The 12,928-nt window shown below is 50.2% G+C and overlaps 1 protein-coding gene across 2 annotated transcripts in view; it reads right to left on the bottom strand.

The window, feature by feature from the left end:
- LOXL1 (lysyl oxidase like 1) overlaps window positions 1-1,594 on the bottom strand; it is a 39,007-nt gene extending 37,413 nt beyond the window's left edge. For both annotated transcript variants that reach the window (XM_060260165.1, XM_060260164.1), the window contains exon 1: window positions 47-1,594. In XM_060260165.1, coding sequence (XP_060116148.1) covers window positions 47-1,238 — 1,192 coding nt within the window. In that variant the 5' untranslated portion in view covers window positions 1,239-1,594. The remainder of the gene's footprint in view (window positions 1-46) is intronic.
- Between the last annotated feature and the right edge of the window lie 11,334 nt (window positions 1,595-12,928).

The following is a 12,928-nucleotide window of genomic DNA, read 5'->3' as shown; positions in this document are numbered from 1 at the left end:
CGCCTTCCCTCCCCAATGACCCAACCACAAACCACCAGGGACTCACCCCGTCCATTCTGATTGGGTCTGTAGATACTGCCCACGCTGACCCGTGCTTGGTTGACACCTTGGGTGTCTGGAATCAGTTGGGGTGGCTCAGCATTCCTGATAGGAAGATAGGGTTCAGGCCTAGGGACCCCATGGGGGTCTAAGGGCCGGAAAGGTGGCTGAGGTTCCACGTTGCGAGGAGGAACATAGGGCTCTGCTGGTTGTTCTCCAAAAGGGGGATATTGCCCCACCCATGGCTCGTTCCCGTATCGAGTGCCAGTACCCACAGGAGATCCAGAGTTGATATGCAAGTTGTCTGCCACGGGGACTCCTTGTCCCACTGCCTGTTGGTTCTGGGAGGAGGAATAAGGGTCCTGTGGGACATTTTGGTCATAGCTAGTTCCAGTGTCATGATAGAGACTGTGGGAGTACCTTCTGTCTAAGCCATCCGAGGGCTGAAATTGTTGGGGTAGCTGCACGTAGGATCTGTCCTGGACGGGATAGTACCCTTGGGTCCTATAAGGATTCTGGTCTTCTGCATACTCCTCGTACCTCACCCTGGGCTGGAAAGGGTACACGACTCCGGCACTGGCTGCGGCTGAAGCCACGGCACCTCCCCCGGCTCCTGTGCTCCGATAGTAGGTGTAGCTCTCGTCGTATGCACGAGGCACCTGGGGATCATAGCTCTCGTACTGGTTTACATAAGGTGGCTGCGGGTACGAGGCCTGCGGATAGACCGGTCCGTAAGAGGCAAAGGCGGAAGAGGAGGAAGCAGCTCCAGCCTGTTGTTGCCGAACGGTGGGTGACCGGGGTCGCTGGGAATTGGCATTGCTGTCCCCAATGGCTCCATCTCGCCAGTTGTCTGGGACTTGTCCAAAGCCAAACGGATGTCGCGTTTGTCCCCGGATGGTCTCTGAACTGGCCCTGACGGGCAAACTGGGAGCCTGTCTCCTGGTGTTCCCTTGAGACCTTCTACCTTGGCCTGTGGCGGTGTCTGCCAGCAAGACCCTGGCGCTGCTGTCTGCTCGCACATGACTGGCAGGCACATACTCTGAGCCTGTGTTCAGGAGGCTGTACACCCTGCCATTGTTTTCCCACTGGATCATTTGTCTCCAGCGCCCGCTGTCTCCCTGGGAATGTTGTCCGTGGACGAGCAGGAAGAGTCCACAGCCCGTCAAAGCCCACAAGTCCCAAAAGCCAGGAGATGTCATTGCGGCCAAGATCAAAGTGGTTGAGCTTGGATGGATTTGGGAGGAGAAAGTGCAACCCGGTAGCTTGGGTGTTCAGTGGCAGGCGTTCTAGCTTCCTCTCTCTCCGGAGCGTCCCCTTCTTTTTTAGGGGAATAAATCTCAACTCTGTCCATTCCTGGCTCGTTTTGAGTTGCAGGGGGGTCCCCCAGGCTTCATGGTGAGTGTGTGAAGGAGAACAGGCTGCAAGGAAGGGGTCTCTTCAGTTCTCGAAAGGGTCTGCAAAGTTTGGTTCCCTTGCCTTTTTCTTCACATTGCTGCTGTTCCTGCACAGGGACGTTGGTTTATCCCTCTTGCTCGTTCCCTGTTGGCTGGACAGGGCTTTGCTCCTGATCTGAATGAATAAGCAACAGGCTGTTAAAAAAAATGTTGGGAAGTTTCAGGACTGTTGGTGAGTGTCTGCTGCTCAGGGTCCTAAAAACCATCCCATTTTGTCCATGTCGGATTTCCCAGTTTGTTTTAGTCAGGAGAAGAGAATCCAATCGATCCTTTCAGAGCAATACATTCCCGTTAATAGATAATAAAACTTGTTTAACTCATTAAAAAAGTACTTCAACGTTGTGCTCTTCAGGAAATTATTAAACCTTCTTGTTGGGTGAATCAGTTGAACTCCAATTATACTTGTTATCAGAGTTTCTCATGCTTTTCAGGCCCTTTTTCAGTTATGGTTGTCAACTTCCAGGCGGGGCCTGGGGATCTCCCAAAATTTCCACTGGCCTCCAGATTACAGAGAGCTGTTTCCCTGGAGAAAATGACTCTTTTGGAAGGTGGGCTTTCTGGTATTATACTCTGCTGAGGCCCCTCCCCTTCTGAAACCCTGTGGTTCCCAGGCTGTACCATCAAATCTCCAGGAATTTTCCAAACTGGAGGTGGCAACTCTATACAATAGCTGTGGTTGGTGTAGCTGCTGTGTGTACTGGGAAAGTGCACTATGTGTCAGCCTTTCAATATGCCCGTTCAGCATTTTGTGTGAATAGGATTTCTTCCCCTTTTCCCAACAACTTTATTTTAAAATGATTTCAACATTACAATTTACTATAGTGTCATTCTTACAACAAGACTAGAATCTGTTAATTACATCCTTAAAAGTATATCATATGTTCATACAAGGAATTCCTTGGAAGTATTTCTTCTTGAGTCAGATAAGTAATTACCAAAAACCATTGTTCTGTTACCTTTTTTCATAGGTTCATGGAGACACATTTAAAGTTGAACAAGATAATTTGGTAAATATACAATAATCCCAGATTCTTACTTTCCAATTATTAATTAACAACAACTTTCTGTCATTCCATTTATTAGCTTGCATAGTTTTTTGCTACAGACAATAATTCTGTTACCTTTTTTTCATAGGCTCGTGGAGACACATTTAAAGTAGAAGAAGCTAATTTGGTAAGTATAAAATAATCCCAGATTCTTACCTTCAAATTATCAATGGCATTTTCCTGTCATTCCATTTATTAGCTAGCGTAGTTTTTGCTATAGACAATAGTATAGATGTTATCTCTCTCTTCTGTGTGTCAGTGACAGGGAGTTTCCAGTTGTCTAGCAGAATTGCTTCCTGGTTGTGTGAATAGGATACGGCACATATTTCCTAGCTTTGGTGCATGCAACCAGATTTTGGAGGGTCCACTTTGGAGCATACCAAACCTGGAAAATACACGTCGCTCTGTTCACACTACTCTGTGCTCTACAAGTAAACTGAAAACCAGTCCTTAGGGCTGTGTCTCGAAAATGATGGGGAGTCAAGACAGATGGTGGACCTTGGAGACATCGTTAAGTGGAAGAGATTCCTCCGGGCCTCTATACCTACATGGCTGCCAGGCAATGGCCCATCCAACCCAGCTGAAGATTTAACACTGCTTGAAAAGCAAGTTCTGTGTTTACATTGGTCTGTGTGCTGTGGCCACTACAGCACAGTGTCATATGAATGCACCATGGGATTACACCACCAATGTATTGGGTGTATGCAGGGCTTTTTTCATAGCAAGAATTCCTTGGCATGTTAGTCCCCTGATGTAGCTAGTCCTCCTGGAGCTTACAGTAGGCTCTGTACTATATGAGTCCTGTAAACTCCAGGAGGATTGGCTACATCGGGTGTGTGGCCTAATATGCAAAGGAGTTCCTGCTACAAAAAAAAGACACACATGCCAGAGAACACCTGAGTTTCTTCAAATAGAGAACCGTTGAGGCTGTTTCAGGTTGGGGGAAAGTGGCATGGGAGGGAAGGCCTGGACCTCCATAGGGCCAAAATAGCCTCTGGCTCTGATTGTGGCTAAGTGGACGTCCTTAGGGTTGGAGACCACCAGTTGGGTGCAGTGGTTAAGTGTGCGGACTCTTATCTGGAAGAACTGGGTTTGATTCCCCACTCCTCCACATGCAGCTGCTGGAGTGACCTTGGGTCAGCCACGAGTTCTCTCAGAGCTGTTCTGCTCAAGAGCAGTTCTCAGAGAGCTCTCTCAGCCCCACCCACCTCACAGGGTGTCTGTTGTGGGGAGGGGAAGGGAAAGGAGATTGTAAGCCACTCTAAGATTTGGAATGAAAGGCAGGATTTAAATCCAATTTCTTCTTCTTCTTCTTCTTCTTCTTCTTCTTCTTCTTCTTCTTCTTCTTCTTCTTCTTCTTCTTCTTCTTCTTCTTCTTCTTCTTCTTCTTCTTCTTCTTCTTCTTCTTCTTCTTCTTCTTCTTCTTCTTCTTCTTCTTCTTCTCTCCTCCTCCTCCTCCTCCTCTTTCTCTTTCTCTTCAGCTCAATGCTCTTCTTGGGACATACCTGGAGAGAAAGGCCTGCTGGTATGTTGGTCCTAGACTGCTTAGGGATCACGCCGCTGGGCGAAGATGGCCAGGCCAGGATGACCGTTGTGTCTGGAAGACACTCAGTTGCCACAGGAGAGACTCGATTCTCAGTTTCGTGCCACTCTAGAAGGTAGTCCGCTTGGTATGTGTCTTGCTTTGAAGCTACTTGAGATGCATCACATGCAGAAGGAATCTTGCAACCAGGTGCCTTGCGTGACGAATGGAATTCAGAGTTTGTGCCTTGGGGGATCAAGGAAAGCAGGGGAATCAGTCATCGGGGTGGGTGGGGGCGTGGGGTAATTGTGTGCGAGTTCAGCTTCCATCAGCATTCTGCTCTAGCCTGGGGGGAATATAAGGAACTTGACATGGCTGGCTATTTCTGGAAAGTTCTGTGAGTGTTTGCATCAGATGAGAAGTTCCTGGACTTTATGGGTCGGGCCCTAAAGCCAGACCCTGCAGTTTCCTATTCCTTGGCAGACAGACTTACCTGAGTTCTTAAGAACCCACATAGACTCGGGAAAGTCAGTCACATCCAGTGAGAGTGGGGTAGCAGACAGAGTACAGACCCGAGTTCGAAATCCCCTCTTCTACCGTGGAAGCTCACTGAGTGACCTTGGGTCCATCACAAACTCTCAGCCTGGCCTGCCTCACAGCATTGTTGTTGGGGAAAACGATGTTCTTAAAGCTGTTAGAGTGCAGGGATGCCAGGTCTGGAGAGGGCGGGGTTTGGGGAGGGGAGGGGCCTCAGCATGGTACAATGCCATAGAGGCCACCCTTCCAAGCAGCCCTTTTCTCCAGGGGAGCTGATCTCTGCCATCTGGAGATCAGTTGTAAAAGCAGACCTCCAGGCCCCACCTGGAGGATGGCAACCCTATTTGAGTGCTGACTGGGGAGAAACTAGGGCTAGAAATAAATGCGAATGCATCCACAGCTTCCCGTCTTCGCGAGTTATGGGAAAGCTGGACTTCTTGGAAGCAGGAAGTCGTTAAAATCCTCAGAGTTTCTGTCAGGAAGGAAGTTGGCAAGCTGCAACAGCTCCCCCCCCCCCCCCAGTCTATCAAGAAAGAAACACTTCCTGCTCTCTGATACAGTGAATTTGTTCAGCCTCCCCGGGGATCAGTCCTGCCTTTCAGAGAGGGGTGTGCTGGGAAGATGTTTCCCCTCCACTGGTTTATCTTCTACTAGGATTCTGCTCTCTGTCAAATCCGCATGCTGCACTGGTAAGGTGGCCAACCTTCTGGCGGGGGCTGGAATTTGGGAATGACGACCGATTTCCAGACGGCAAAGAGCCCCGAGAGGCAGCGTGGGGTCATGGTTGGAGTGCAGGGTTGCCAAGACCTCCACAGCCTTCAGTGATGTCCTCCTCCGACTCGCTGGCACAATGACATCATTCAGAAGTGATGTCATCGCACCAGTGATGTTGCGCGCTGGCCACTCAAGGAGTGTCCGGGAAGACTCTATGGTTTTTCCGGGTGCTCTAGCAATTTGGGAGGGGAAACTCTATGGCACCAGGTGTCCTGGTGTCAATGGCTGATTTGTACCCTGCTGAGGTCCCTGTCTTCCCCAGCTCCACCCCCAAATATCCAGGTTTTCCCCAGCCGGGAGGTGGCAACCCTAACCATCACCATCCTATCTCTGGGAATTTCCATACTTGGAATCGGCAGCCTTGTAAGGGAGCTAGATTTTGGAGAGGAGGGAGAAGCAATGATGAGGGATTGGGTGAAGGCAAAGGGTTTTTTTGGTAGAAAAAGCCCTGTAGGAACTAATTTACATATTAGGCCACACCCCTGATGTCAGCATTGTTTCATACAGGGCTTTCTTGTAGAAAAGCCCAGAAGAAACGCATTTGCATATTAGGCCACCACCCCCGAGGTCAGCATTGTTTCACACAGGTCTTTTTTTTGTAGAAAAGGCCCAACAGAACTTATTTGCATATTAGGCCACCCCCCTGATGGCACTATAGTTTCACACAGGGCTTTCTTGTAGAAAAAACCCAGCAGAAACTCATTTGCATATTAGGCCACACTCCCAATGCCAGCACTGTTTCACACAGGGCTTTCTTGTAGAAAAGGCCCAGCAGAACTCATTTGCATATTAGGCCACACCCCTGATGTCAGCATTGTTCCACACAGGGCTTTTTTGTAGAAACCCTTGGGTGAAGGGAGCTGTTCCAAAGAAGCCCGGGCGGGGGGGGGGGCATCTCCAGACCCCTCTGTGGAACGGCAGGCCAGGAAGCTGTGAAGAGGCTTCCCTCCCCTTCTGTCAACTCTGACCACATTTTAACTGCTTTCCCCTCTGCGGCTGGCTTCCAGCTCTCCGCTCTCTCACGCTGGGGAATGTGGCCAGCTCCGGCAAAAAGGACAGAGTCTGAGGCCAAACCAGGCCTGGTCGGGCCGCCGATTTCCCCGCACGCACCCACGGGTGCCTCGAAACGGCAGTGGAATCTTTCCATACATCTAGGACCCTGCAGAACTTTGCACTGTGGGGGGCTATTCCCCTCCCCCCCGTTTCTTCTCTCTCTCTCTCTTCACTCCCCCCTTCTTTCCCTCAGGGATTGGAAATACCAGAGCTGATGTCACAACCAGGCTGCGCTTGCCAGAAAGAAAATCTTGCATAAACTCACGGGCTCCAGCCGGTCTCCCTACAGCCCCCCGCCCCCCCCCCCCGCCCCAAACCCTGGTCTTTCTATTCCCCATCCATATCCTCTTCCCTTCTCTACCAGGGCTGAGGGTAGAGGGTTGCCAGCCTCCAGGTGGGACCTGGAGATCCTGTGGGATTACAGGTAATTAGGGTTGCCAGCTCTGGGGTGGAAATACCTGGAGACTTTGGGGGTGGAGGTGGGAGAGGGCGGGGTTTGGAGAGGGGAGGGGCCTCAGCAGGGTCCAATGCCACAGAGTCCACCCTTCAAAGCAGCCGTTTTCTCCAGGAGAGCTGATCTCTGCCAGCTGGAGATCAGTTGTAAAAGTGGAAGATCTCCAGGCTGGCAACCCTACCCAGACTACCAAGATTAGTTCTGAAGAAGAAGAAGAAGAAGAAGAAGAGTTCGTTTTATACCCTGCCCTTCACTACCCAATGGACTCTCGGAGAGACCCTGTGAGGTAGGTGGGGCTGAGAGAGTTTGGAAAGAACTGTGACTGCCCCGAGCTCACCCAGCTGCCTTTATGGAGGAGGAGTGGGGAATCAAACCGGGTTCTCCAGATTAGAGTCTGCCACTCTTAACCGCTGCACCACGCCGGCTTGCAGAAATGGCAGCTTGGAGGGTGGACTGTGTGGTCTTATATACCAGGGGTGGCCAACGGTAGCTCTCCAGATGTTTTTTTGCCTACAACTCCCATCAGCCCCAGGCAGAATGGCCAATGGCTGGGACTGATGGGAGTTGTAGGCAAAAAAACATCTGGAGAGCTACCGTTGGCCACCCCTGGTATATACCACTGAGGCCCCTCCTTTTGCTCCTCCCTCCCTAGGCTCCACCCCCAAATCTCCAGTAATTCCACAGTCCAGAGTTGGCAATCTTAACAAAGCCCACGTTAGATCGAGATGGGTCAACGTATTAGTCTTCCCATAGCCAGGGCCAGCCCTAGACTGTCTGGCACCCTATGCAAGGCTAACTTCTGGTCCCCCACCCTGCACCGATAACATCACGGAGTCACATGGGGGAACCCTGTTCGACACCCCGTAAGTTCAGTGCCCTAGTTTGCTTAGTGGCAGGGCTGGCCTTGCCCAGAGCAGTAGAAAAGAGTAATAGTCAGGGCTTTTTTTGTGGATGGAACTCCTTTGCATATTAGGCCACAATCCCTGATGTAGCCAATCCTCCAAGAGCTTACAGTAGGCCCTGTACTAAGAGCCCTGTAAGCTCTTGGAGGGTTGGCTCCATCAGGGATGTGTGGCCAATATGCAAAGGAGCCCCTGCTAGAATTCTATCTCTGGACCCTGTACTGAGAGCCCTGTAAGCTCTTGGAGGATTGGCTCCATCAGGGGTGTGTGGCCTAATATTCAAAGGAGCCCCTGCTAGAATTCTCTCTCTGGACCCTGTACTAAGAGCCCTGTAAGCTCTTGGAGGGTTGGCTCCATCAGGAGTGTGTGGCCTAATATTCAAAGCAGCCCCTGCTAGAATTCTATCTCTGGGCCCTGTACTGAGAGCCCTGAAAGCTCTTGGAGGATTGGCTCCATCAGGAGTGTGTGGCCTAATATTCAAAGGAGCCCCTGCTAGAATTCTATCTCTGGGCCCTGTACTGAGAGCCCTGTAAGCTCTAGGAGGATTGGCTGTATCAGGGGTGTGTAGCCTAATATGGAAAGGAGTTCCAGCTCCAAAAAGAGCCCTGGTAATTGTCTACGTGCACCTTAAAGATTAACAAAATTTGTGACCAGATATTGAGTTACTGAAGAAGCAAGCAGAAATTCATGAAAGCTCCGACCCTGCTACAGATTTTGTTAGCCTTTAAGGTGCAAGAGGATCCACACTGTGCCTTCTGCTTCTTTTAGTTCACCTTTAGTTCTTTTAGTGCTCCCTCTACGCTGAGTTAGCATGAGCGAGCTCACAGTTTTTTAGCCTCTGGCTGACACATTTTTGTCTTAGCTCTGGAAAAAATGGCCCCGGAGCACAGCGGTTTTTGCAGCGGCTCACAACTTGAATGCCAGTAGCTCACAAAGTAGATTTTTTTTTGCTCACGAGACTCTGCAGCTTAGAGGGAACCCAGTTCACAAGTGAGCTGATGCTAGAATGAAAATGTGTTCATCTTCCCAGCGCCTCGAGACTCCTCTTTGTTTTTGGATCCGCACAGCTACTCTTCTGGAATTCTAGAGGCAAGGAACAATTGTGTAGGTTGCTTGCTGAAACCCCCAGGGCATTTTTTGCTCTTGGGTGTTCCTCTCCGGAGATGGGCCCCGACCCCAGCCACTGGCTCCCCTGTTGTGTTTGCACGAGAGAGCTTATCCCTGGGTGGAAGAGAAGCGGAGCTGAGAGACGGATCTCGCCCGGGGTTCTGTTCCAAGCTGCTTTGACCTCTGATTCATCCCTTGAGCAGGCAAACAAATTAGCATCAGAGGATTGTTATTGCTGGATGTTTGCTGCCTGTAAACATGACAGTCACGGTTCCTTTGGGACTCTTGGGATCTGGACCGGGTTAGGCTGTGGCAAACAGTCCTGTTTTTCTTTTCAAGGCGCTAATAGAATCTCTGGGGTATTTTTTTTTCCCTGGTGAGGATTGCCGGTTCTGGGTTCAGAAATTCTTGGGGATGGGGGGGGGGGGGAGGTGGAGCTTGGAAAGGGACTTTAGTAGGTTATAATTAGGGCCCCCTTTGTAGCAGGAGCTCCTTTGCATATTAGGCCACCCCCCCCCCGATGTAGCCAATCCTCCAAGAGCTTACAGAAGACCCTGTAAGAACAGCCCTGTAAACTCCAGGATTGGCTACCTCAGAGGTGTGTGGCCTAATATGCAAAGGAGCTCCTGCTACAAAAGGAGCCCTTGTTATAATGCAATAGAACTAGGGTTGCCAACCTCCAGGTGATGTCTGGGAAAACTCTTAGGATTACAACTGATCTCCAGGCAACAGACAGATCAGCTCGAGAAAATGGCCTTTCTAGAAGGGTAGATTCTGTGGCATAGTAGATCGTCCCTTCCTCGAACTCCACTGTCAAACCCTGTGGTAGTCCAATCTTTTTGGAAACTTGGTGTTTTGAGGAGAGGCACTGGATGCTATGCTGTAATTTTGGTGCCTCTACTTAAAAGCAACCCAGCCCCCCTCCAAGCTCAAGAGACCCACAGATCAATTTTCCATTATGACCTATGGGAACCGATCTCCATAGGGTATAATGGAGTGCCCAGCTGACATTTCCCTCCCCCCCCCACTGCTTATTGCTAACCCTGAAGTGGGGGGAGGGTCTCCAAACCAGGAGGTCCCCTGCCCCCAACTAGGGATAGGCAACCCTAAGTCCTCAGTGGGGTACATTGCCCTAGAGCCCCCTCTCCAAAGCATCCATTTTCTCCAGGGGGACCTGATTTCTCTGGAGATGAGCTGAAATTCTGGGTGATCCCCAGGTCCCACCTGAAGGCTGGCATCTCTAGTCAACCTGGCTCCTGTTGTGTCCAGGCAGCAGGGATGTAAGCTACGGCTCTGTACAACCAGGAAAAGAGTGTTATTGTTGACCTAGAGAGTGGGGTGGGTGAGTGGGGCGGGGGGCCGGGAAGCTTTTCTGCTGAGCAAGCAGGCTGGGGGGGGGGGCAGGGAGAGAGAGGGGTGTGGGTGGGGAAGTGGATGGCTCCCAAAGAACAAATAAAAAACGGCAGCCTGTTGACCTAATTTCACTGGCAAGAAAAATTCATTCCAGAGAGGGGGGAAAGGAGGAGGTTCCGAAGGAAGGGAAGTTTGCCTCTGGGGTGCTGCGATTTTGGTCAGAGACAGGAGGGAAGGAGACTAAGAGTCCCTCTTGATCGGCCAAACCGCACAGGGAAGGCCGAAACCTCCCCTTTCCAGCTCTCCGGCAGCCCTAGCCAATTCTAGTCTCTGCTGCTGCAGTTCACCTTTAAAGATTCCTGGGATGGTCCATCCATAGAGTTGCCTGGAGACCTTGTAAAAACAGAAGAAAAGCCATGTTGCATCAGGCCAATAGCCCACCCAGGCCAGCACTTTGTGTCTCACAGTGGCCCAAACCCAGGGGCCATCAGGAGGTCCACCAGCAAGGCCAGAACTCCAGAAGCCCTCCCACTGTTGCCCCTCCCACCAGCACCAAGAAGAAGAAGAATTGCAGATTTATGCCCTATCCTTCTCTCTGAATCAGAGACTCGGAGTGGCTTACAATCTCCTTTATCTTCTTCCCCCACAACAGACACCCTGTGAGGTGGGTGGGGCTGAGAGGGCTCTTTCAAGGACAACTCTTCAGAGAGCTATAGCTGACCCAAGGCCATTCCAGCAGCTGCAAGTGGAGGAGTGGGGAATCAAACCCGGTTCTCCCAGATAAGAGTCCACGCACTTAACCACTACACCAGACTGGCTCAATATCACTGCCCCAGACATAAGAACATAAGAAAAGCCATGCTGGATCAGGCCAATGGCCCATTCAGTCCAACACTCTGTGTCTCACAGTGGGCAAAACCCAGGGTCCATCAGGAGGTCCACCAGCCAGGCCAGAACTCTGGAGTATTCCCAAGGTTGCCCCCCTCCACCCCCAAGAATACAGAGCACCATTGCCCCAGACAGAGTGTTCCATTTATACCTTCTAATAGCCACTCATGGACCTCTGCTCTGGATGTTTCTCCAGTCCCCTCTTGAAACTATCTGTGCTTGTAGCCACCACCACTTCCTGTGGCAGTGAATTCCATGCGTTCATTGCTCTTTGGGTGAAGAAGTGCAACTGAATTCCCAACTGCAGAAGTCAGGTCCCCTGGAGAAAGTGGCTACTTTGGAGTGTGGATTCTATGGCAGGGGTGTCAAACGTGGCCCACGGGCCTGATCCATCCCCCACAGGGCTTCTATCTGGCCCTTGAGGAACTGCTTGTTGTCTGCTTCCTTCTCCCTCTCTTGCTTCCTTCATCACCATTTTTGTGTTTCATGTGATGCAGCTGAGCAAAGCGACTGCTCACTCTTTCCCTCCCACTTTTTCAAGGGGAGAGGAGGAGCCTCAGCCAATGGAGGAGCTTGGCTCTGCCGCTCCACTGCGTGGTTGAGAGAACCTGGCATGACTAGAGCTCTCTCAGTCAAAGCTAGAATTGTGCCATTTCAGGTTTTCCTCTGGATCCTAGGACACTGAACACTGAGCATGAGATTTCTGTGATGGATGTCAATAAATCAAAAGTAGGTTTGCAACTTACAGACACACACCTGAACAGCAGACTCAAGATTGCTACAGCACAGACATCGTTGCCAGATTTTGACGCAATAATTCAGAGCAAGAGGGCTCAGTTATCAGAGACTGTAAAATAAAATATTGCAAGAGTGCTAATATTTTAAACAGGGCTTTTTTTTGAGCAGGAAAGCACAGGAACGCAATTCCGGCCGGGTTGCTGTCAGGCGGTGCGTCCTAATATGCAAATGAGTCCCTGCTGGGCTTTTTTTTACAAACCCCTCCCCCTGGTTTTAAGCACATTTTATTTTAAGTAAAAAAAAGAATTCTTTTAGCTGCATTTGTCTGCGCCTGTAAAGTTTAAATATCTGCAGGGGTGGAATTCTAGCAGGAGCTCCTTTACATATTAGGCCACACACCCCTGATGTAGCCAGTCCTCCAAGAGCTTACAAAAAGGAGCCTTGTAAGCTCTTGGAGGATTGCCTACATCAGAGGGGTGTGGCCTAATATTTACTTACTTACTTACTTTCGATTTATATCCCGCCCATTCCAAAATGGACTCAGGGCGGCTGACAGTCATAATAAAACCAACAGTTTCAATTACAGGTATAAAACGATAAAACATAAACAATTTACAATTTAAAACAAAATATTGCTATACAAAGTGCATACACACACACACACACACATATATGCAAAACAGCTCCAGCTAGAATTCCACCCCTGCATCTCCGCTACCTGGCATTACATTTTAGAACCCACATGGCCCGGCCCAACAAGGTCTCATTTATGTCCGATCCGGCCCTCATAACAAATGAGTTCAACGCCATCATGAACTGTTGAGGTGCCTCTCTTCCCCCAAACCCACTCTCTCCCAAATTGCCAGGAATTCCCCAACTCAGAGCTGGCTACCCGATCTGTGGATTTCTTGTTTAGGTGTGAAAAGAAACCGAAACACTCCTCCACATCCTGGTGTCTTGGGCTTAGCACACTCTAGAGTCCTGTAAAGAGTTGTAGCAGACTGGCTGAACCGGAAAGCAGTTTCCCCGCTGCCGACACACTGATGCTCCCAAGGTTGCTG

Source organism: Heteronotia binoei, chromosome 19, assembly GCF_032191835.1.
Source record: "Heteronotia binoei isolate CCM8104 ecotype False Entrance Well chromosome 19, APGP_CSIRO_Hbin_v1, whole genome shotgun sequence".
NCBI lineage: Eukaryota > Metazoa > Chordata > Lepidosauria > Squamata > Gekkonidae > Heteronotia > Heteronotia binoei.
Note: the sequence above shows the minus strand (reverse complement) of the source record. Positions and strands in the feature narration are given on the sequence as shown.